General features: G+C 46.5%; 2 protein-coding genes across 4 annotated transcripts in view; one reads left to right on the top strand and one right to left on the bottom strand.

Annotated features, from left to right (window-relative positions):
• The window catches only part of LOC115402870 (WD repeat, SAM and U-box domain-containing protein 1), a 30,345-nt gene extending 5,561 nt beyond the window's left edge, over positions 1 to 24,784 (top strand). The window contains exons 4-12 of one of the 2 annotated variants that reach the window (XM_030111476.1): positions 544 to 637; positions 1,150 to 1,183; positions 1,273 to 1,313; positions 1,709 to 1,815; positions 2,394 to 2,423; positions 6,410 to 6,586; positions 10,159 to 10,293; positions 10,387 to 10,542; positions 24,774 to 24,784. In XM_030111476.1, the coding sequence (XP_029967336.1) occupies positions 544 to 637; positions 1,150 to 1,183; positions 1,273 to 1,313; positions 1,709 to 1,815; positions 2,394 to 2,423; positions 6,410 to 6,586; positions 10,159 to 10,293; positions 10,387 to 10,538 (770 nt within the window). In that variant the 3' untranslated portion in view covers positions 10,539 to 10,542; positions 24,774 to 24,784. Of the gene's footprint in view, positions 1 to 543; positions 638 to 1,149; positions 1,184 to 1,272; positions 1,314 to 1,708; positions 1,816 to 2,393; positions 2,424 to 6,409; positions 6,587 to 10,158; positions 10,294 to 10,386; positions 11,214 to 24,773 lie in introns of those variants that run through there. The other variant, XM_030111475.1, reaches the window with a different exon arrangement.
• Positions 11,208 to 25,154, bottom strand: part of tanc1b (tetratricopeptide repeat, ankyrin repeat and coiled-coil containing 1b) — a 92,092-nt gene continuing 78,145 nt past the window's right edge. Inside the window, exons 16-27 of one of the 2 annotated variants that reach the window (XM_030111473.1) lie at positions 23,095 to 23,331; positions 22,816 to 23,001; positions 22,076 to 22,154; positions 17,493 to 17,626; positions 17,156 to 17,279; positions 16,811 to 16,986; positions 16,586 to 16,718; positions 15,899 to 15,928; positions 15,701 to 15,792; positions 15,098 to 15,244; positions 13,948 to 14,048; positions 11,332 to 13,862 (exon numbers count right to left, since the gene is read on the bottom strand). In XM_030111473.1, coding sequence (XP_029967333.1) covers positions 12,284 to 13,862; positions 13,948 to 14,048; positions 15,098 to 15,244; positions 15,701 to 15,792; positions 15,899 to 15,928; positions 16,586 to 16,718; positions 16,811 to 16,986; positions 17,156 to 17,279; positions 17,493 to 17,626; positions 22,076 to 22,154; positions 22,816 to 23,001; positions 23,095 to 23,331 — 3,018 coding nt within the window. In that variant the 3' untranslated portion in view covers positions 11,332 to 12,283. Of the gene's footprint in view, positions 13,863 to 13,947; positions 14,049 to 15,097; positions 15,245 to 15,700; positions 15,793 to 15,898; positions 15,929 to 16,585; positions 16,719 to 16,810; positions 16,987 to 17,155; positions 17,280 to 17,492; positions 17,627 to 22,075; positions 22,155 to 22,815; positions 23,002 to 23,094; positions 23,332 to 25,154 lie in introns of both variants that reach the window. The other variant, XM_030111474.1, reaches the window with a different exon arrangement.

Below are 25,154 nucleotides of genomic sequence, written 5' to 3'. Positions count from 1 at the left end.
AAGAGAAGCGGAATTTTAATAATAAATAGCAAGAAGAACAAAAAAAAAACTGAAGCTTGAGTGCACTGGGAAAGATACAGTGCAGAATGAAAATGGATTGTTAATAGTGCATAAAAACTAAAATCCTCATGTTTTTTTCTGACTCTGGAGTCGAGGATGTGCTGATTAATAGTTAAGTTTTTTACGCTTCACACCACATTGATCATAGTTTTTTCGTTTCAGGTACGTCACCATAACCTGTACTGAAGACGAGCTGCCGATCGGAGCTTTGTTGAGACTGTATTTTAACTGCGTGTCTCTCAGATTAGAGTATTTCGGCCTTCGCAGGCCACAAGCCCTCTTGGCTTCACTTGCAGCCTGTGACGTAATGTTGAGTTCACTGCTTTAGAGACAGCGACAAGTAATTTTGGACTTTGTGCTTGGGTTCAGGTTCAGTTTATGTCCCATTAAGGTAAGAAGGAACATGTTACATCAGTGTATGTCCTCACAAAACTTTTACCATGTGTGTGTGTGTGCGTGTGTGTGTGTGTGTGTGACCCTCAGCCTGCATGATGAAGCTGCTTCACACCCTCACCAGCCAGTCGGCTCCAGTTCTGTCATGTGACTTTTCCTATGATGGAGAGCTGGTCGTCGCCGGGTACGATGATACGATACTCCGTTCCCTCCTCCTCCTCCTTCTACTTTTCCTTCTTGATCTCCTTCTTCTTCATCTGTTCAGCTGCTCTGATTAAAAACCTCCTGCTTCCTCAGCTGATTGTTGATTTTTCCCTGCGTTGCGTCCGCCATTTGTTTTTGCGTTTGCCGCGAAACGATGTGCTAATTTGGGACAAATTAAGTTGAAATGAATCCCTTCTGCATCCTGAAGTGCTGCTTTTTTTCCCCCCTCTGAGCTGTAAACAGCAGATGCCACTGCTGAGCACCGGTCCTGCTGTTCTCTCAGCCGGCCACAGGAGGAGCGCATGTTGCTGTGCTGCAGCTTCTGCTGGCTCCTTCTGCTGCTCCTGGATTCAGTTCAAACATACTGAAGGTTAATCTGTGCCGGTTTACATGCGGCATGCTTTGGATTTTTTTTAGATTAGGAATCCATGATGTGAACGCATTCAAAAGAAATCCTCCACACTAACCGGACTCTGTTTGATTGCTCGGCAGCTCGGTGGATAAAAGTGTGGCAGTGTATGACGCGGTGAGTGAATCACAGGTTTCACAAAAGAGAATCTGTGCAGAGTAATTCACGGCCTGTCTCACGCTGCCGTTTTGGCCCCTTGTTTGCAGAACCTGGGAACCCTGCTGCACATCTTGAAACAACACACCGGGTAAATGGCCTCCGCAGCAGCCGGATATCAGAGGAGGAGTCCCGCTGTCTCCGATCAGAATGTGTGATTTTGGCTTGATTAGTTCTTCCCAGAAGCTCAGGGTGCAGTGATGCAACGCTACATCCACCGGCACTTCTTCTTCTTCTTCTTCTTTTTTTTTTTTTTCCCCGTACAGTCATTGATGTGGCACCACTGGTAAGAACCAGCACGGCGCTTTGAAGTGCTTGAAAGGATTTAAGATCGTGAGCAACTTATGACGAGGTTTTTCTGAGGTTGAGGTGTAGCTAACTTCTGAAGCCGATCTCTTCCTGTGCCAGTTTCAATCCGTCTCACACACACACACACACACACACACACACACATACCCACACACCTCTCCTCCGTCCCTCCTGCAGGTATGTGACCGCCGTCGCTCTCTCTCCATCCGCTCCCTGGATCGCGACGGGCTCCATGGACAGATCTGTGAACGTGTGGAGAATCGGGGATGGAGACGGCCCAGCTGGTAAACACTCAGCACACACACACACACCGAGAAACCGACCGGTAGCAATGGTTGCTAAGCCCAGAAGCCGTTTCCAGCCGCCAAAGCCTCCCAGCAGAGTGTTCTGAGAGACGGACAGCCACACACACTCCTGTTACCTGCGTATTGCTGTCTGGGCCGCAGCGTCTCGAGGAGGGGTTGTGATTGATGTCTATTAGTGCAGCAGGGTAAACGACCACCGGGCCTCAGAGAGTTGCCGTTATTGAGGTGAAAGCTCCTTAAAACAAAACAAAACACAGGAAAAAAAAGTCACTTGAACCCCACATGAAAGAAAAGACCGGGAATATGAAATGAAACGGTGAGACGGTGGGACATCTGGAGGCCTTGGAGCTTCATCAGCGCCGCTCTCCCATCTGCCATTAATCAAGTTGCTTTCAACAAAGCAAATTCCTTCTCCACCAAGATTTGCCCCCTTTTTTTTTTCCCCAGTCTGTGATTCTTTCTGTCTCTGTCGCCCTTTTAATCTTGTTTCTGTCTCTCTATTCACACATTAAACTTATTCTCTTTTATGTTTTTTTTTTCCTTCTTTTTTTCTGCAGCAGCTGAATCAAAGCCGACTCCGTGCCAAGGTAAATAAATGCATCGCCCCGTTTCGCCCGTAGAAATCTTCACTTATTCACATTTTTCTCTTTGAGTCTGAACCAGCGGCTGCTTTGTTTTAACACCTCACGTATTGTTTGCGAGGTTTGGGTGTCACCGTCTGGTGCAGGTGTTTAATTTTATGTCTGGATTCAGGAAAAAACAAAACCGTCCTTTTCATTAGTTTATCCTGCTTTTTCTTTGTGTGTGTGTGTGTGTGTGTGCTTTTGCTCATGATGGCAGGCACTTCCTGTGATTTTGTTTGTTGTCGTTGCAGACATTCTCAGCAGTATTCTCAATATTGCTTCATACGCCCCAAATCAGGTGGAGCGAATGGAAATTCAAAACAATGAATTACGTGAAGAAGCGACTGTCTGGCTTAAAAGGATAAAGCTGGCTTTAGTCACTGTTTCTCTTAATGTGAGCAAATCCATTAAAACAACGAAAACTCTCTGCTCCCTCTCTCAAATCTTTCCCGAGCCCATTAAAGAAAGTCTCATTTTTCTTCCAAGTTATTTTCCCAAAACATATTGTATCTTCATTTTACAGCCAAACTAGTTTAATCATGAAGGCCTTTCCTGCCAGGAACTCTTCTTCTTCTTCTTCTTCTTCTTTTTTTTTTTTTACTTCCACAGAATTTATGTTGGTTTATAAGCAACGTCGGTATCATCCGTCTCGCGCTGCGTTAATTACCAAATGTTAGCGTGATAATTACTGGCGCCGCGCATCTCCAACACATCACACTGGTACTCGCCTCCTCACACACCGTCTCCCTGACAAAGTCCGATTTTAGAGCGGAAGGAAGAGGAAAGCTTACAGACGGTTAAAGGTGCTGTAGGCAGGATTTTGCTAGTCAGTGCTAATTTTTCTGTGTTTTCTTTGGATTAAATGTTAGAGTATCCATTGATAATCCTTTAGGAGTGTAGCATAATCGCACTACCGCGAGGGCGCAGCGTTTCATCTGTCTCTGTTCTGAGCTGAAAAGGAATCTTGACAGCTCCAGGTATCTTTGGCCAATCAGAAGAGCCCCTGAGGCTCTAACCGTGATTGGTCGAGGGGCGTTCGTCGCACGTTCTTGTGGGAGGGGCTTAACTTGCGTGAGGGCGTGATGTCAGAGAAAACAGGACAGGATTGGCTGTGCTGGGTTTCAAATCGCCATCTTAGATGGGTCAAATCGCCATCTTGCTTAGGTTTACCTAAGCAAGATGGCGGAGATGCCGAATCCTGCCTACAGCACCTTTAATGTACGTAGAGAAGGAGGAAAGGTTGAACGAACTGGAGGAGGCAGAAGAAGCAAAAGCAAAGCCTGGGATTATTAACTGATTATCTTACCAAAGATACACGATTTGAGGCATCGACCGGAATCTTCCTTTTTTATTGTAGAAGAATAGAAGAGTCAGCCCTCATGTTAAAAGTTCTGGAAATATTGATCAGCTGATCAAACTCTGCAGGGCAGCATGAGTACTAACATTTTTTTTTGTGTCAGACCTCTTCTGATCATTTGTACTTCTTGACAGTAAACATGTTTATATTTGCCTTAACTTTAGGTTGTTGATGCCTGCAGACACAGTGAACATCCATCCTGCCCTGACTCCTTGCTGATCATTTTCTGAGTATTCACACACTGGAAACAGCCTGGAATCAGAGCAGTATTGATTTTTAGTAAGCTGTCGTCTGACTCACAGTCCTGGGCTGAACTGCTCTTACATTAGTGAATTTTCACCTGAATGGTCTATTCCTGTCTCTAATTTCCTCGTCTCCTGGCTAATGGCGTCTGAGCCGCAGCACAAAGTGCTCGCCTGTCAAAGGAAGAAACTCGGTTCCTTATTCCAACTTTAATGGGAGCGGAGCTCTGATCAGCCACAGTGAATAACATCTGGGTTTATAACAAAAGAGTTTATTGAGTATCAGCGCAGGACAGACAAATTGAAAAGGATTGACTTCAAGCTGTAAACTTTATTTCAGATATTAATTGATGAGAAGTCGACCGCTGCCTCTCCGGCGTCGTTACGGACCTTTGAGTGGTTGAGATTTGTTGATCCTCCACAGCAGCAGCCCTTTAGTAAACACTTTAAAGCCGGCAGTGGGAAGAAAAAACAGCTTCCACTCTTAACGTCGTTTGCCTTGTGGTATTTTTACCAGCTGGGAAACTCACAAAGAGCCTATAAAATGTAAAAAATGAGTCACAACAGCTGCAAGAATCCCTCGGTTGCACACACCAACGCCAGCAAAAGCGGACATGCCGCAGGAAGCGCGACGCTTCCTGAGCTCGTCTCCTGCCTCGTGGTTTAGTTTGGAAGCCCGATGGGGTTCGGATGGCGGCGTGCACGCCTCCATCAGTCCACCGCACAAACAGAGCATCACAGGTTGTTTAAAACACAGCTAAAGGTGAGCTCTCACACACTCCGGCTAAAAATACCAAAGTGAGCTCGATTAAAATGCAGTTTTCTATTTTGGTCGGAACGAAGAACTGAACCAGGAGAATGAGCGTCCTGAAATAGACTGAGTCGGAGAAAACAATGGCGTTTTCAGGAGGGATGATCACACATTAGTCATGCTAGAGAGCATGAGGGGCTGACTTCAGAGAAACCGGCGCTCGAAGGAAACGTCACCGAGTGTGAGAAGGAGTTTTCAGACAGCATGTTCACCAGGATCTGGCTGAACGAGCAACACTTATTACCAGGATCAGCTCGCTGTTGGCTTTAGTCTTTTTTTTTTCTTTCTTTTTTTTCACGGGATTTGATGACAGAAAGAGAAAATAGACGATCGCCGTCCTTATCCTTTAGGCTGCGGAGAATGAGATGAAGGAAACGGGCTCCGTGCGTTCGTCTGTCCAAGTAATTAAACGCTGCAGTCTGAGCCGGTGGCAGACCGAGGGTTTCGTGCTCCTGGCACGACGTTTGCATGACTCAGCCTCCCAGACTGAGAGACTCCAGACACTCTGGGCTGCCGAGGAGGCGGCGGCGGCGGCGGCGTTACTCCGCTCACTGCTGTCTGGAGTACTAAGTGAATATTTCCACTTGGGAACTTTGCTCGGGGGCAAAATTTCCTTTCGATAGTTTTACTTCCTCTTAAAGGAAATAAGACATTTCATCTGAAACATCGGAAGTCGGAAAAGCTCTCGTAATGAAGTGCACTCGGTGTAACAGGTGTGAGCATGAAGGAAAACCCTTCAGCTCAGCAACGCTTTCTTCTATGAAATTCCAGTAAAATGACTGTTTTTTTATATTTGGGTTTTTAACTTTGAAAGGTTGTACAACTCCAGAACCTCTGCGTCCGAGCAGCATGCTGCTTGTTCAAGCTCAGTTTTTTCGGCAGAGCAATCCAAGAGGAGAAAGAGAAGAAGAAAATCTGAGCTGATATTCAATTATTTAGGTCAGCTGAGGCACCGGGCGGCGAGGACTCGGGGTGTGTGTGTGTGTGTGTGTGGGCCAACCAGCGGACGGCGTGTTAATGAGCTACGCCTCTTGGCCTGCAGCGTTATCCTTCACCGGGCTAATGATCGGAGATGCGGAGCTGTGAGGCTGCGGCGCGCCGCCATTAGCGGGGCCGAGGCGCAACAGGCCCGTTCGTCCTCGCCTCCCTGTGATGAATGGCGGCCGCTTGCTCTCGTGGCGTCATCAAGGTTGATGAGCGGCACGCTGTGCTTGCACGTATCGTCAGAAATAACACAAGCGGGCTGAAGCTGACCTTGTATGTTTGTAAGGGAAGATGGATGCAGTCACACAGCAGACAACACATGGTTAAATGACAGTGTTATCTTGTTGTAGGTTGTTGAAACTTAGGTACCATGTGTGTGTGTGTGTGTGTGTGTGTGTGTGTGTGCGTGCACACGTTGAAGTGATTATCATTCCTACACGGCCACGGGGGGAGTGTGTTCTCGGAGTGGAGTGTGAGGGGAAATTGTTTGTTTTGTTACAGGCAATGAAGCCACAATAGAGAAGCACTTCCTCCCATCCTGTTGTGTGCTCCGCAGGAAGGAAGCGGCGCGCTTGCTCCGGGCTGCTGCCCGCCGATTGGACGGAGGAGGACGTGCAGAGCTGGCTGCGCGAGGAGGGACTGGCGGAGCTGGTCGGTCCCTTCAGAGCCAACAACATCGACGGACCGGAGCTGATCCGGCTGAACAGGGAGACGGCAGCCGAGCTGGGAATCGGTGAGGAGGGCGGGGGGTATTATGCAGTCACGCACTCATGTGCATCATGTGTACAGAACACACATGATGCACATGCACTCTCACAAGCACTTTGGGATTCTGTGTTTTTTTTGAGGGGATTTACGCCATGATCCCGAAACATGACCAGTCTGAGTTGGAAAGCGCGGATATAAGCTCCTTTCATCGACGCTGCACTTCACTTCTCCTCCCAAACGCTGATCTGATTGAGGGGAGCCGCTGCACTCATCACAAATCGCGCCGTATGGACGGCGACCCCGTGGGCTGACCTTTACCTCGACGATGACAATCCCTCCGAAAATGAGATTAGTCCGATTCAGAGAACTCCAAGGTCACAGCGTGGAACGCCCCCCGAAAACACCGCTCACCTGCTTATGAGCAGCAAACACTAATGTACACAAAGCATCGTTAAAAATCTCGTTTTCCTCTCATCACTATCACGACCAGTTTAGGATTTTGTTCATTTATTCCCAGAAGTTTTACAGCACTTCACGAATACGAAGGAAAATATGAAGTCTTACTTAATATTTCACATTTTCAGAGAATATTCGGGAGTGCGCCTGTCACATGATTTCTGTGTAATGAGCATAAAAATACTGATTTCATCTCGTGCAGAAAGTTAAATGAAGTTCACACGATATGTTTATTGTGTCAAATAAATGTGCAGTGAATAACGTCTAATATTCAGCACTGAAGCCTCTTTGCAATGTATTAATGTAATTTCTTATAAACTCATGCAAAATGACAGTTTGACTGTCAGAAGTTGATCCTTTCAGGTATTTGGAAAGTCCACCAGGGCTGCAGGACTCAAATATTTCATTTCTGTTTCCATTAACATAGAGTTTAACTGGACGCTGGCTCGTTTACCCGTTTTCAGTCTTTGGTGTGCGTGTTCATCCGACTGTATTTTAACGCGGGCCTGTGCCACGCAGTGCCAGTTATCGAAGTGTTTTTGGTCGCTTTATTGTTTCTTATATTGTAAATGAGAAGCGCTGCGGTCTCTCTCCGCTCTCTGTGCGCTCTGCCGGCTGGAGTGTTCATTTTTTTTTGAAAGTCAGCAGTATAATCCTGAACCGACTCCTCCTGCAGCATCATTAAAGCAACATAAACATGAGTCTGTATCCGCTCTGGCTGCGATGTTTGCGTCTGTAAATGAACACGAGCTCAGCTTATTAGGCGTGCGCCTGCTGCCGGCGACATATTGGAGCTTATCTCGTTTGTTCTTGCTGCGACTCCTTATTGTCATTAGTTATGAAGCCATTTCTTTGTTGTGTTCCGCTGAAGGCGCTTTTTCCTTCACAGGATCAGCTCCAGTAGAAAATAACGGCTTTATTAATGGCAGATGGAGCTAACTGATGTAATTTCAGACAAATGAGTTCAGCTTAACAGTAACTCCGGTCGTTAAGGAAGGCACTAGAACATTAGCAGGTAGATCACTTTGACCTGTTAAAACACCTGCACACATTTTCTCATTCCACCAAACGTTCACCCGGCGATCGTCTGTGGTGCACGTATGCGTGCACTGCAGTTTAAAATGAACGATTCTGCTGGAGACTGCAGCGAGCTGGTGAAGCGGCGGTGTGAGAGCCTCCCTGCTCCCTTCACTTCTTATTTATTCTCCCACTTTTTGAAGGGAGCGTAGAAGGCTGTTCAAATTCCGTATGAAAGCCCAGAAAAGCCTTCTTTAGCCTAATTACAAGTACTTTGCGCCGGCTGTAATCACATAACTAGCTGCATAACAATCTCGCCCTCAATCACAGCGAGAACGCTCTCTCGCTCTCTCTTCGCCGCCGTTGTGTTTTCTTTAATTGGACTCCATTCCAAAGCCAACTTTTCCTCTGCTCAGTAATGCAAAGCGCGTCCCGTGACTTTCCTGCCTGTTTGTTATGACGGACAGCTCCCGTCATTACACCACAGCCAGGACCGAGGGAACAGACCCACACATTTCCTCCTCTTTTTCTGTGCTGCCGAGCACCAACAACCCTGAGACACACACACACACACACACACACACTGGGGGGGCAAATTAGATTCCAGCACACGTTACTTGATGAAATATTCATGAATCTTTGAGTAAAGGAAGGTGAGGAAAAAAAAAACTAAAATCAAATAACTGGTCATATCTGTGCCCCACGCTGCACGTTTATTGTAGCGAAGCATCAAATGATCAATCTAAATGTAAAGTGGACAGAACGCCGCTAATGGCTGGTGTCAGGGAGGAAGGTGTGGGGAACTTATGGAAATCTTAAATGAGGCATTGCCCTGCCAACTGCAGCCTTCCCGTCCCAGACTCCTTCATTGGATTAATCACAGGACTTAATGGGTTCAGCGGGTTGCCGATTGAAGGCTGTCATTATTTCTATTGATTTGTTTTCATATGGATCCCTGTTGTTCCGGTGCAGACCTCATGGTTTGACTTCAGCCTTCAGTGCAGCACAATAAGAAGCAAAGCACAACGTGCTCACAAGGAGGTGTCGCGTCCCGTCTCCTGTGGACCAGCGCTGATTGTTGAAGATCTCTTCAGGCTGCTGGAGGCTGATTGTGTCCTGTTAATGCATAAACTGTCTTCAGAAAATGGCCTTGATTCGTCCTGATGGACCACAGGAAGCATCCGGGATTACTCCAACATGGCCGCAGAGTTGAATTCTGTCCACTATTCAGCTGATTTTATTGTGAAATGACACCAGATGCCCTCTTTGATGGAGACTGTCGTTTTCTCCTTTTAACGTTTTCATGTTCAGGGTCATTTTCTTCCAATAATTTCCTTCACACACGCTTTAGTGGATGTTTTGTGGGCTAACTTCGTTTCTTAAAACATAATTTCTCTCATTTCAAAAGTTTCTACAGAGTATTAATGTCAAGGTAATCGGCTAAATACCAAAGTAAGATATGCTGAAGCTATAGAATGAAATTACATGAACAGTTCATTTCTATAAGCTTTTTCTCGTTTGTCCATTTTGGAGGCGTCTCAGTGCGAATTGAATCAGGTCAACTGGACTCGGATGAATGGGTCCAAATATCTTTCATGGTTGAATTCTTCTATTCCGTAGTATGTTTAATTCCCTGCCTTTGCTTCATGGACCAGCCTGATCAATGTCACATCGTCATTCTATCAACTCCAAAGTGTATAAATCACTTCTGCCACTGTCTGAACTCTCCTTTTTGTGGTGGCCAGTTAAATAGTTTTGAATCTTCTGCTGATGTGATGTTCATTAAAGTTCTGATGCAGTTTTAGAGTTTACAGTTTTAATTTTACTCTGCAGTCATGAGAGTTGGCAGCGCTGCTTTACTTGGACTTTAAAAGACTTGATGTGTTTTGAATGGTCTGCTGCTAAAGGAGTTTTAATCACCATTGGAGGGAGATAGAATTTACCCTCCTGTGAGAGATGTGTGTGTCAGAGATCCGACTCGTCCTCCCTGGAAATAACCCGATTAGTCAGGTTTGAGTTCCTTTTTAATTGCATCCTGTAGATAATAAAGGTTTTGTCTCTGATTTTGAAGGAGAATGATCTTTGCTTTTCCCTGACGCCGCTGAGCAGTGCGCTCTTCCTCAGAGTCGGTGGGCCTCCGCGGTCGACTCGTGAGGAAAATCGAGGAACTGAAGGCAGAGCAGGACGGGCCGGAAGCCCCCGATGAGTTCCTGTGTCCGATCACCAGGGAGCTGATGAAAGATCCCGTCATTGCTGCAGGTTAGTGGACGAGCATTAAAAAAAAAAAATAAATAAAATAAAATTGTAGTTTCCACATACATGACCTGAGCATGCGGCGCCTCTGCTGCTCAGACGGATATTCCTACGAGCGCCAGTCCATCGAGAGCTGGATCCGAGGCAAGAACAAAAGCAGCCCCATGACCAACCTGCCGCTGCAGACCAGCCTCCTCACCCCCAACAGGTCCCTGAAGGCGGCCATCACCCGCTGGAGGTCGAGCCAGTAGACCGGTTAACGGCTTCATCTGGTAACAAAACGCTTTTAATTATCTTTAATTTATTTGACTCTGCCTGCCGGTTACACTCTTTACAAATATTCGGCTGTAAAACGAGAGTTCATGACTTCTGCTGAACTCAGCTTGAATGTTTCCTGTAAAAACAGCTGAATATGATCCTATAGCTGCTTCTAATCCAGTGTTTAGATAAGCTTCTTTTCACTGTGGACTTTAAATAATGAGTAACAGATGAAGAAAAAACTGGATCAATTCTCTCGTAAATGTAAACATAAAGAACCAAAAATGAGGAAATCTGTTTCAACAGTATCATATATAATAAGCTGGTTAGGTGTTTCAACAAATGATGCATGTATATTTTTACCTTAATAATAAAGAGACTGTTTTGACTGTATATAATAGTCATTCTCATTTTAATTTAAAAAAACCAAACGGATGTCTTACTGCACGTTTTACTTAGAAATTAAGTAGAATCCGAATGTGTCGTTAACGTCTGTAGCCACAGGGAACGCTGTTCAGCTGCTGCCTTCATGGTTAAACTGTGTGTTTGGAGAAATGACCTCATGGTTGTGTAATGCTCATGCTCCTGTCGAGCTTCCCAGCGGTGGTTATCTTCCACCAATCATCCTGGTTTCTGCAGAAATAAAGTCAACGGAGCAGTGTGCTTTTTCCTCGGTGGGTCTTTATTTTGCTCTCCTGTGGTGGCTATGGCAGTAATGATCTATTACAGTATGTGATAACAGCTAATAAAGCTCACAATACTGAAAACATGGCGACAATTGCATTTAACGTACATAATAAAATAGAGCCGATGGCACTGTGCCCCAAAACCATTTCTGCTTTTATAGATTTTTTTTTTTTTACTCTGTAATACAAACTGCAATTGTAGCATGCACTTAAATCTCAACGTTATTGAGAATCATAAAATGTCTTAGTAGCTGTGCAAAAATAACTATATAAAATATATTGCTTTTACAATTAACCAAGCCATTGGCGCTGTAAATAAATTAAACTAGACAGCAACGACAAGCAGATACAGAAAAGAAATTCAGTGTTAATGGTGATTTATATAATGTACAAATATATTTAACAAATGTTTGTTTTAGAACCTTTTTAACACCATTTGAACAACATTGTGCCTAAAACTCAAAACACACAAGTCTGGACTTGTCAATACACTTAACACGGACCTTCACGTAAAAGAAGGGAAAGTACATATTTATAGAATATACACAGCTCGAGGATCTAGAACATCCTTCGTTGAACACAGGAATGACCGTCCCTTCAACTTCCTCCTTCTAATCTCAGCACCATGGACGTAATGAACACAGTTCAAACTGCACAACTAATAACTACAACCTGCTGTAACTGAGTGTGACGACGAAGCGCCGCCGCGGCCCGGCTGTGTGTAAAGTGCTTCCTGTCACCGATTGTCCGCTTCATGTCCAAAATACTTTCCTTCAGTGCAATGTCTCCAGCTTGGCTGAACGACGGCGGACGTGGTGTCGTGTAACAGAAAGCCGGCGGCGCGGAGCCGGGCGCTGTCCGGACGTCGCTCGGTGGCTGAATTCACGGGGAGAATCGAACCGCTCGCGAACTGTACTTCATACGAGGCTTCGGAGTGAGAGTGTCGTCTGTCGGGGATGGTTGGAATAAAAACAATATAACAAAAAAAACAAAAAAAAAAACCTAATTCAACAAGATGTTCTCGCTCCAGGTCTGTTTCTGTCAGAAGATCTCTACACATTGGACTCTATAAAGGATCGCTTTGGTTTCATTGAAGCTACGTGGAGGGCGGGATTCTCTCGGCCGAGGCCCGGCTGCTTGGGCTTGCCGTCCATGAAGGCGTGCGGCATGGCCAGCGCCGGCTTGGACTCTTTGTAACAGTTGGCGGCTTGGCAGAACTTCTCGGCGAACTCCTTGGCGTGCATGCCGTTCTGTAGGCTGCTCATGGCCATGGCCTGAGGCGGCGGCGGCGGTTTGTGCTGCTCCTGGTACGCGCTCGCCGGTTTGCCGTAGGACAGCTCGCAGTCGACGGGCTGCAGGCTCATGGCGGACATGTGGCCCACCAGGCCGTCGGAGGAGTGGTTGAGCCAGCTGCGGCCGACGGCCTGCAGGCTGGGGTGGCTGTGCAGCATGTGCTGCTGCTGCTGCTGCTGCTGCTGCTGCTGCTGCTGCTGCTGCTGCTGGAAGCGAGCCGTCTTGTCGGTGACGCCCATGAAGGGCCTGGGTTTGTACTCGGCCGCGGCGCCGGCCTGCTGGCTGTGCTTGGCTTTGTCGGAGATCTTGGTGCGGACGTCGGGGCCCAGCTTGCCGCTGTCGGACAGGCTGCCGCTGGAGGCCAGGCTGCTGGTGGAGCTGGACACGCGCATGCTGCCGCTGCTCCCCGCCGCCGCGCCGTCTTTCCCGGGGTCGGCGTGGTGCGCCTGCAGCGCCGGACCGGAGCAGGCCAGGCCGTCCAGGGAGGAGGCGGAGTGCGCCGACAGCCGGTCGGACCCCAGAGCCTTGGAGCTGCCGCAGGATGAGAAGGAGGCCTGGGGGGAGAGGAGGCTCTCGCCGTCACAGCTGTGGCCCATGGCGGCGGAGGCGGCCGCCAGCAGCACGCGGTTCCCGTACACGGGCTCGTCGGCAGGGGGGGGCAGGGGGCTGATGTCGATGCCGGGGCCTGCCTTCAGCACGCTGGACATGTGTCGGCTGGGCAGGGGGCTGGACGGAGCGTACTGAGACCTGGAGCCCGCCGGGCGGCCCCCCACGGCCCCCATGGAGCTCATGTGCTGGTTGGTCTTGACGATCTGGGCCTGCTTGGTGGGCTGCAGGACCAGAGCCTGCTGGGCCACGGCCTCGCGGTGCTCCCGGGGGTACCGGTGTGGGGGGAGCCTGCCGGGGCCCGGAGGCGAGGTCGGGGTCAGACCCTGATGTCCCACGGTGCCGCTGACGGCCGCCGAATCGGCGGCGAGGACCCGGCTGAAGGAGTAGCTGTTCTGGGACCAGCAGGCGTCGCCCGTCCGGTCGTGCTGTGAGGACTCCTCGTCCTCGTCCTCCTCCTCCAGGACGTCTCTCTGGCCGTCCACGCTCCGCGCCAGGCTGTGCTCCGACGGCTCCTCCTGCCCTTCGTCCTGCTCCTGGTCGGACTCGTGTCCTCCGGACGCCTGGCAGGGAGCGGCGGCGGCGCCGGCGCCGGCCAGGCCTCCTTTGGTCTGAGCCCGCTGCATTTGTTTGCACTCCTCCTCCACTCGAGCCAGCAGACGCCGGATTTCCCGGTTATTGGGGCACAGCTTGGCGGCTTCGTGGAGGTCAGCCAGGGCCGCTGTAAACTGCCTGTGGACAGCGAGACGCGTTGTTAACAGATGCAGAACACAACGGCGGCTGGTTAACGCCGTGACGGAGCTGCCCAGCAGCTTACCTGCTGCTTCTTTTAGCTCTGGCACGGGCGTAGTAGGCCTCGTAGGATTTGGGTTTCAGCTCCAGTGCTTTTGTGGCAAACTCCTCAGCCATCCCGAAATCCTACGACAGAAATCTGCTGTCACTTCACTGCTATTTACATTTGTTTAAGCAGAAATTAAAAGTCAGGCAAGAAAACAGTGAACTGCTCTTCTACAAAGTGTTTTGGCCATCTAAAAAGAAATGTAATCTGTATCGTTTGAGGAATTCTCTCGGCCATCAGATTGTCGAGAGCTCTCGTTTCTCTTCGGGTCACTGATTTCCCCGCAGAACCGTTGTGTGACACGACACCACCGATTCAAAGTAACATGGATCACAATGATCAACCGGAGCAGCAGCTCCTGTGTTCTGCCCGGTGAAATTACAGTTTCAGATCAGAGTGTGGACGCATCGTGAAGCGTAATCTAACACGGCGGTTTCTCATTAGAGCGGGCTGACTGATAACAAGGTGAAGCAGCGACTGAGGGGCATTTTGCCGCTGAGCTCAGTTTCTCCAAACTCCTCCTGTATTGCTCACTGATAAAAACCACCTCAGCCAGGCTCCGTTTAAGAAATTTAAGTTTACTTGAGCAGAATTTGTCTGCAAAGAAATATGTGTGCACTGAAAACAAACATGCTTTTTTTTTGTTTACTGGGAACAGATTTTGATAATTACATGTTATTACAGGAGTTCAAATGTGTGATAACTGTTCAGTCTTGTCTTTGCAAGAAAATCACTCCAACATTTTATACTCCCTGCATGAAATGATAAGACAGCCGGCACTCAGCCCAGGTGCAGTTACCATGGAAACACACAACAGTCAGCCTTGTGCCGACTGACATCTTTTGTTGGTTTGCAGCCTGTCATAATTGATTTAGCAGCCTCACAACTATTGACTTACAAGTTATGTAGACGAACATCTAGAAAATGAAAAAAAACTGAGAAGTAAAAATCTAAAATCGCTGCATTAATCATTAATGCTTCCCACTTTTTATTGAAATCCAACTCACCAGTGACAATATTATCATACCCCCGGCCCACAAGGAAATAAAAACACGGGAAATCGAGGAAAATACCACACAGGCTGAGGAACAGAGAGAAGACGGCGAGTGGAAGTTTCTGAGAGGCTTACGTTGGTTTTTCTGCGACAGCGGGAGAGATTGAGGTACAGAGAGACCCGCAGGTCTTTAAACGCTTTCAGGTCGTCGCCAAAGCCTTCCCGGGGAAACTTCCTCAGGGCGTACTGGTACCGCTGGGCCGCTTCTTTCATCTTCCCTTTCTGGAGGACGGGTGGAGGGCAGAGCGTGCGGTGAGGATGAGGACGGGAGCAGGGGGACGCGGGGGTGGGGGGAGAGAAGCGGGGCAAAGCTACTCCAACGGTATCTGTGCTCCGGCTCAAGACCTCTCTTCTCATCAATCACAGGTGCGACACACACACAGACACACACACAACCATCACTCCTGACAGGTTTGTCCTTTCTGCTACAGAACTCAATCTGTTAAATGTCAGCCATCCATCATAACAGCTCCAGGAAGTGGTGTGGAACATGCACATCCATTCATTTTCTACATTTAATGAAGCCAAAAAAAAAAAAAGAAGAAGAGATGATTGTTATTTTATTGGCCTGAAGAAAATGATCTCGCACAATGCTCCTTTCTGCTAATAGTGACGTCGTTCTGTCAGGAAAACATCTAAAGAACAGGAAGTGTTTCATGACAAGGAGAATCCCATTACCTTGTAAAGCAGGTTTCCCTCCTCCATCAGCTTCTGAAGGAGGATGATGAGGATATCGGGCTTGGACGTGGCCATGGCCCAGGCGGCGTTCCCTGTGGACACAGGCACCGTGTGACGTGCTTGTTTTCTCGCACGGAACAGTCAGCCACCTTATTCTCTTTGGAATTGGTACAAGGTAAAGTTACCTAAAGATTGTACCTGATCGATCGTAAGGAGACGTTCTGTAGCCTTTAGTTTAGTGCGAGCAGTTAGGACAGAGCGAGGAGGGAGAGAGCGAGAAGAAAAGAGGTCATGCGCCTGCAAGAGTTTTCATCTGTGGAGAGCGGGAGGTGGACGTGCGCGGTACACAGTCCTCCGATGCTCAGCTTGAAACTGAATGCATGCAGAATGTGCTCGGAGAAAATGTACAGGTTCAGACCATTATTCAGGTTTTTTTTTTTTTTTTTTTTTTTTCCCATAGATGTCAGAGCGCGCTCAGATAAGCTGCAGACCCAGATTGCTTTATGGATGTCATTTAGGTGATAAGTCACATTCTTAAATTAGTCAAGCTGCACATGAGGGACTGACGTATCGCTGCCAGTGAGGCCGCACACACACACACGTATGCACACACTCGCACAGAAAAGCAGGGATGAAAATAGTGCCTCCACTGCATTCCACAAAGTTTTCCCAGATTTATTCTTAGCATCATGAGATACTGAGCAAGACAGAAACAATCTGAGCAGAGACGGAGCAGCGTTTAGTGTTTCCTGAGACGTGAATGACCTCAACCGGCAACTTAACAGTTTCAAGAAGCCACAGCCACTCAGCGGCTCAGTTACTAGGCGTTTCACACAAAGCATGCTCGGTGTGTTTAAGCCTCGGCGCTCGGTTCTGGCTCCTTACCCAGCTTGGCTCCTTTCTTCAGCAGCGTGACCACCACCGAGGTGTTTTTACACCCGATGGCCCGGTCCAGAGGCCTCATCCCACTGTGGTCCACGTGCTCGATCACTGCTCCTCTTTCCACCAAATACTGGACCTACAGGAGACGCAAGACCAGTCAGGACATGGAGTGTTAGAGGAGCATCCTGAGATATGTTTTTTCAAAAGATCTACGCTGATTCCACGTACGATCTCCGCGTCTCCGTAGAAAGCGGCGAGGTCCAGCGGCGTTCTTCCGTTTTTGTCGGTGTGGTCGATGACCGCACCTTTCTCCACCAAAAACTGCACCACGTTCTTATGTCCTTTCAAACATGCCCAGCTCAGCGGCATCAAGCCCTCCTTGTCCATCGACGTCAGAGAGGCACCTTGGAGACAGACATCGACCCTGAGGCGTCTCATCTCGACACAGACAGAATCAGCTCTTTGGTTCAGGCTAACTATACGATCCAGAGTCTAAACTCTGAATTCTGCACTCCATAATAATAACAACAAAACAGGCTGCAGCATTTCACACCGACAAGTCTTCCTGCTCACCTTTGGAAAGCAGGAACTCCACAGTGCTCAGGTGACCCTCGCACGCAGCCACCATGAGCAACGTCCTGCCCTGCTTATCACTGATGTTTATGTCGGCACCGTGTTGCAACAGCAGCTCTGCGATCTGCAAAACAGGAAGAAGACACAGTGAATATTCAAAATGAATCCACAGAGCTTCACTTTGTTTCCTTTGTAGAAGCTTTGACCCTCTGATCGGAAAATAAATTAAGCCTTCAATCAATACAGTGAACTTGAAAAAAGAAAAAAAAAAAAAGAAATATGAAGGTGTAATATTGGTGTGAAGGCTGTAAAAAGGTGTGTTTCTTTCCGCCCCCACCTGCCAGTGTCCCTGTCTGACGGCGCAGAACAGAGGAGACACCCCCCGCCGGTTGACCTGCTGCACCACCGCCTGCTGCTCCAACAGGAAGCTGCAGACCTCCATCTTCCCCCGTCCGGCTGCAGCCGTCAGAGCTGCGAAGGGAGAGCAGAGGACACACACACACACACATTAGGACTGATGCACTTCTTCACTTAGGTTTCCACAGAGAATAAGATAAGAGTGGAATTCACACAACCCCACCTCGTGAAACTGTACGAAGAATTGAACGCAACATTTCCTAAGCACACAGTTTAATGTGTTTAATGATCCTTAATCCACATATTTAGTAACACTGAGGAGACATCTTGATAAAAATAGTGGGTCAAATCCCCAAATAATCTTTTTTCATACTTGGCAAAGGAAAGATGAGCACAAATTATGTTTGGTGCTAATTGGGTTTAAAAGCTGATAATTGAGTTTGTGCTTATAAAACTCATTAAACTTACGTCTTTAGTTACTGAGGCTTTGAGGTAAAGTCAGGCATTTATTGCTTCAGTAAACGTGAACGCACAAAGCCAAACAATTTTCTTTCACACCATTTCTTATTTAGATATTGTATCTTTTTTTTTTTTCCAAACCGCGTTTAATCAGAATTATCTGTCTAATTAATCTCAACAAACTCAGTGACTGTATTAACGCGTGATGAAAATAGAGATTTGTGAAAAGTGGGGCGCTGACAGCAGATGGTTTGGTCTTAAATGAGCGCCGGTTATCCAAAACAGAGTGAAATTCACCGTGAGGCTGAGAGCGGCTCCTCGCTCGGATTTAAGGCGCCGCCGAGCCGAGGCTCGGTGTCTGACTGACACCGTCCATCTGGACCGGCCGTCATTAGCGCCAGAACCAGCCCCGCCCTCCATCTGCTGGACGTCCTCGCACAGACGGCGCTCGGCAGAACAATGACTCCGAACGGCTAAACTTAGGCTCGCTTTAAGCTCCCGGGAGCAGCGTTACCAATAAGGAGGACGGTGTGGAGTTACAGGGAGCGGCGAACAGCTGCACAGATGTTTCACACTGGTGCCTCTCACAACTCATTTTAGTTTTTTTTTGCTGTTTGGGCAATTCTCATATAATGTCATGTAAACAGAAATTGGGTTTTCTTCAGATTTCTCCCCCACAGAGGAGGAGGAGCTGCTCCTTTATCCTTTGACTCTTATCTTCTGTTCTGAAGGCGATTCATCAGCCTCATCTCAGCCCACCTACAAGATACCCTGACGTCTAAAGGAGGACGCGCTAAATCACCGTGTCATGAATGGATTAAGAAAGTAAACACTTGATAACGCACAGATCTGCTGCTACTCCTCTCGCCGCTGGACAAGAAACACAAACAATAAGAGAACAGTTCTAACTCAACATTTTTATCAAAACTTTAGCAGTTAAAAAAGAAAAAAAATTTAAAACGATAATTTTTGCACTGATAAATACAAAAAAATGTTTTAACCATTAGAAACTTCAGAGATTTCATTCTCACTGAGCTTTTGTTAAAGCTTTTATCCCAGAGTACTCAGAAATCCATGCAAACAGTGTGATCCAATATTTAACAAAAAAAAAACAAATGATGGCTGGAGAAAAATTGTAAAAGAGTTGCAAAGATTGTGCAACACATTATTTGTATAATGACAAGTTGCTTTGACTGGGATGACAGCAGATAGTCACATTGTAAAAAGAACAAACACACACACAAAACATTTCTAGTGAGTACAGAAACCAGCCTGTTTAGACAGAATGAAAAGTATTAGGTTTGAACAATTCACTTTTCATCATTCTGAAAAGAAGACAGATCAGTCCAATTTCTCTGCTTTCATTAAGTCAAAGTTTTAATCAATACATAGTGGTTTAGATTTATATAAACCACAGGTTTGTGTTGCATGACACACCAATATAAATATGTGTAAATGAAGTGCATGTTTTCATCTGTTCTCAGAAATCCTGAACGCTGCAGGTGAACGGACGAACGCTACGGCAACAAGTGCGAACGGAAAAGTCCAAAACATTTGTCACGAGGAGTAAAAACTCAATTTCTTTAACATCACAAAGGAAGGGGCTTTACCAAGCGAAGCCTGTTTGTGTTTGCCTTGAGCCGGTCCTGCTGCTGTCTGTTTACCACAGCCGGAATGATTCTGTGCAGTTAAATTGAATTTTTTTGCATAACACTGCACCGTTTTGCATCCTAAGAAGGGATTTTATAGGACGGCGCTTGCACAGATGTACAATCCGATTTTGCCTGTGTATAAACACAGGAGACGGCGCGCCTGTTTGCCTCGAGATGTAATATTCCATTGAATTTTAAAATGTGCTATAAAGTTTCACAGGTTGTTATCAAAGAGTTTTTTTTTTTTTTCCCAGAGACAACAAAGAAACAGTAATATCTCAGATATGCTGCCAGGTTTGAGATTCAGAGGCTCGGAGCACATTGATCTGGATTATTAAACCTGCATAAAAATATGAGGTAAAAATGTTATTTAACATCATTTCTACTGTCTGAATTCAGAGAATATTGAGTAGAGTCATGTAATGACACACCCACACATGAGATACGCAAGAAGTGCTGGATGAGAACATTCGGTTGCTTGGTTTCACGTCTGAGCCTGTTGCCGTCCCTCTTGCTCCCTGTGACCTGCTGTTCCACGACTTTAGAAGGGATGCCAGGAGGGGAGCGCTTTGATTCAACATCAGATGTGTAAATAGAGGTGAGAGATCGGCGCCGGGAGTCGGCGGCTGCCTCTGATGTCGGCGGGCATGTCGTGACTCCTCAGACTCCGGAGTGCAACGGATTGATATTTTGTGAGAGCAGTTTTGGTCGAGGTAAGCTGCGGCTCTGAGGTCACTTCAGAAACGACGGAGACACAGAAACTCGCAGGAAACGACTGACGAGCAATTTCTGCCACGTTGCCACAGCAACACTTCCACAGATGCATTCGCCGGCGTCTCGTAGCTCAAATATCCAATAATATATCTCACTTTGCAGAAAAAGCATCTAATGGATACTTGACAGTGTTTATGAGGAGTTGCTTTCTTTCATAGGATGGAAAAAAGGTCTGAAGTCATTCAGCGGGACACAAGCGCTCACTGAACCTCTCCTCTAATAAGTTTGACCTACATTCTCGAGGCACCGAACTCTTCACTGGCTTCTCACCGAGACAGACACAAAGAAACTATTATTAAATTTCCCACCCTTTTTTCATCTGTTCTCGTGTGATTATAACAAGAAAAAACATCAAACTCCGTTGTCAAACGAGAAGGAGATGTTTTTTTTTTTTTTTTTCCAACATTTAAGGCTCCAGATCATCTCAGTCTGGGGAAGAATTTCAAAAGAGAAGATGAGAAGAAAGATTTCAAATGTGTCCAACATTTCAACACACGCTGCATGAAGATAAACTGAAAAATGTGTTGTGTTTCACAAGTATTTTTAGGACTTCGACTGACAGCTGGTAAAAAATAACAATAATAATGAAACAGAAAGTACAAGTCGGTCTGTTAAACTCAGTTAAAAAGTTTTAAAAAATCTGATCATTCTGGGCACTGATATTGACCATGAGGCTGAAGTATATGTCTTGTCTTTGATGTGGTGTGTTTGGCTGCAGGTTTCAAAACTCCTATGAAACACTCCAACATCACGCCGTCTCTGATTCTGTCCTCTGGTCCATTTTACAGGCACTTTAACAAGAATGCACATGATTCTACACAAAGCAACTGCACAGGCGGGTTAGACGATTATTATTTTCACCTTGTTTTGTGTATATTTTACCACCTGCTATGACTTTTTTTGTATTCCCCAAAGTTATTCAAGCAATTAAAATCACTTCTGGGATGATAAAAGAAACGGTGCGCCCAGCCGATGCAGCCTTATAGTCTGTCTGCTGTGCTTAGCTCCACTCGTCAGGTTTTATGTCTCACACCTGACAGCCCCCTTCTGCTTCATCATGTTATTCATGATGTGCCACATTTTGCAACATTTCTTCAATCTGTTCAGCAACAAGCAAAAAAAACAAAAAAAAAACAACCTTTTTTAGCTATCACATACAACTTAGTAACAGAGAAACCTCTCAGAAAAAGACACTAAGCTAACATTATTGCAAACACTGGATTCAAAGTGAAAATGTTTGGTTAAAAGATTAGTCATCGATACATCTTGTATAACCCTGAAAGGGATTTGTGATGTATATAGCAGGCGGAGCGTCGAGGGAATACAGTTGTGTAAATCCAGTGGCATGTCTGACAGTGAGTTTTCAAAGGAGAGACTGTGCTGACTGAGCTGTGAGTGCAAACCCACATGACGACAATAAGTAATGCTTTTACCAGAAAGTACAGCACGGGAATACTCATAACAGCTGCACACACACACACACACACACACACACACACAAGGTGTGCACATTTGGGTTGAGCGACCTCTGCACTAAACAAAGAGCAGCGCTGTGCAGAGCAGAGATAAAGGAACTTCCACTGCAGCATTCAATTACTGCAGCGTGGCCCAGAATGCTAAAACAGCAGGCGATAATACAAAAGAGCGATGTAATGCAAAAAGATGGATGGGAACATACCTGTCTCTCCCCACAGAGTGTCATGACTATCAATTTGCACAGCATGGTCATTATTCAACGCCAGCAAGCCCCTCACAACCTGCCAGAAGAAGAAATTTAGATTAACGACGCACTGTTTCAGCATAAGACATCAAATACACCTCCCAGAGGTTACAGTGTGCAAAAGACTAATTCTGATCCGGAATGGGGAAAAGAAGAGACTTTTCGGGTCGCCGTGCTACAATATGAGGTGATGTGAATTCAGTCTAATCACATTAAAAGCTGCACTTTAACAGGGTCTCATTTCACATGCGGGTTGACGGCTGAGCTCGGCCCGCTCCCGTTACTCTGAGCCACATCTCGAAATCTCTGTCAAGTTAATGAGGAAGCCAAAACAAACCCAGAATCCACGTTACACCTGGGCAGCTGAAGGCAGCGCACACTGATCTATCCCAAATCCCGCTATCAAACACCCAGGGATGAACACCTATTCAGACTTTTAAAGTTATCATCGCTGGGAACACGATGTGCTCTGCCTCTGAAGTTTCCTCATGTGAAAAAATAAAATAAACCACATGGAAGAAAAAGGTCGGAAACGAGTCATATAGGAAGTACAGATGTGTGGATCAATAACATATCTCTCTCCCTTTCCACGTAATGAGCTATAGAAAAAACAAGAATTTATATTCTCAGTTTGCTTTCATGTGGATTGACAGAGAGTGTGTGTCGGATAAAGCCACGTGCCGGAGTATGAGTCCTACCTGTGTGTGTCCCATGCTGGAGGCTGCAATCAAAGCCTGCTGCAGGGCTTTGTTCTTCAGAGAGCAGTCCTGCTGCTGCCCCTCGGCGCTCCATTCCAGCTCCAGCAGGTACTGGATGATCTCTGGGTGTCCGCGGAGCGCCGCGTGGACCAGAGCACACTGGCCGCTCTTATCCACGTGATCCAGCTGGCGGGAATTCAAGAGTTTTTGCGTTTGAGGCGCGCAGGGAAACACATCTGCAGCGGAAACGATCCCAGCACCTTCGGGAGTTCTCCTCACCTTGGCTCCCCTCTTGCAGAGCAGCACGACGATTCCCAGGTGTCCGGCGGCGGCTGAGTAGCAGAGGGGGCTCATCCCGTTCTCCGACACCACGTCCACGCTGGCGCCGAACTCCAGCAGCAGCGCCGCGATCTCCTGGTGGCCCAGGTGGCACTGGACGCAGAGGGTCGGCGCGTTGTTCAGCACCTCGGTGCGGTAGTTGACGTTGGCTCCTCCCAGCATCAGCAGACGGCTCACCTGATCGTCCGAATGCAAAAGACAAACACAAGCAGCTGCTGTTGGAACAGTTGGTTTACTAAACTACCATGTGGGAGCTTGTTTTATCTGCAAACGAAACTGGATTAAAGAAACACATGAATCCATATAAACAGCAGCCTTCTTTCCATCTCTCGCTTAATTTAAACGGCCGCAGACTTGTTCCTTTGTACCTTATTTCTGAGCGCACGAGGCTTCTGTCTTTCTCCGAGCAAAGGTCATACACGATTTAGTGACTGTAATTAAATAAGTAATAAATGCTTCATCAATTAGAGCCAAATGAATAGCAGGTCACGGGAGATGAAATGACGGGTTACTTGTCGGTTCCCGTGCAGAATGAAGGAACGGCGACTCTCAGAGGACAGAGGAAGGTGATTCTGCACGTTTTCTTTGACTGATTGTCGATGTGCACACAGTAACACACAACAGACAAGTGATGAACCCATTCTGAAACAGCAATGCTAATGGCAAAAGAAAAACAGATAATTTTGCTCGGAGCCAGAATGCATCATCTCGACAGAATGGCCTTTCCGGCAAAGGCCAATCATTAACTTGCCTCAAAACACAGCTTGAAAAAAATGCAAACAGGTGGCCGGCTTCTGTAAGCAGTTTAATAAGCTCCACCGCCATCATTAAAGGTCCCATATTATACAGTTTTTCGACAATTTCTCATGGGCGTCATTTGTCCAACAACGCTGTATTCAAAGTTCTTCACGGCACGAATAACAGTTTCATGGTTTGAACGTGAGTTTCTAGAGGTTGAAATATGGACTGGTTTTTTATAAGGTTTGATGTTGTTTAGGCTGGAAACAGTGAGTTGCCAGGGTTTTGGCAGCTCCCGCTGACTGTAAAAGTAACTGTTTCTGTTTTTCGTATCCTGAATTTATTCAGTGTATTAGTAGGCGGCGCTCACCTATCTGTGGAAGACAGAGAGTATCCACCAACAGAGGGATTGGTTATTTCCTACTCTTGACATTGTAAAGGGAACATCTCTCTTTCACTCCTATGAGCACTCATTCGCTACGAAGTGGAGACTAATGAAAGACTTTCTTCACTTCTGGGGCCTCACACACAGGCACCGCGAACCATTATAAAGTGAATTTTGCATAATATGGGACCTTGAATGTTGGTCGGTTTAGTGGATTTTAATAGACAGTAAAGTATAAAGCTTGTGCTGAAAGGAGCCGAAGAAAATATAAATCATGTCCAATCTGGAATTACAACAACACTTAACACCAATCGAATAATTAAACCAGTTAAAAGTAGAAGGGACACATACTGAAATATTATTGTTATATGTTTGGCTAATAATTTATTTTGGGTCGACATTTTGGTTCCTTATATTCCCATTCACAATATTGCTTATAAAGAAATTACTGGCAGATCACTGCGTGCAACAAAAATCTGAATATATCAGCAATAAGGAATTCAGATACTTGTAAGAAAAAACTATTATAACAATAATTAACTAAACACTGGATGAAAAAATGGGTGCAAAATACTGCCAAGGTTAAAACTGTGAGATTATTTTGACAAAGAAATTACTTTGTAGAGTCTTTTAAAGAAGTTGTTTTCGCGTATGAGAACAACAAGACTGTGTATACAGCAGATGAGCTTAGCTTGCCAAGAATGACGATCGTCAGCGTTGTAGCTCCAATGGAACCCGTGCCTCAACGAAGGAGGGATTATAAAACATGGTAACGGTGCTTTCCGCACTATCCACATCTTTTATCAGTGGAATCAAATGAAAAAACCTGCAGTGGCTCACACTACGCAGTGGAAACAAGTCATAAATCCGGCCTGTT

This window comes from Salarias fasciatus, chromosome 16, assembly GCF_902148845.1.
Source record: "Salarias fasciatus chromosome 16, fSalaFa1.1, whole genome shotgun sequence".
Lineage (NCBI taxonomy): Eukaryota > Metazoa > Chordata > Actinopteri > Blenniiformes > Blenniidae > Salarias > Salarias fasciatus.
This window is presented reverse-complemented; position numbering and strand designations above follow the sequence as displayed.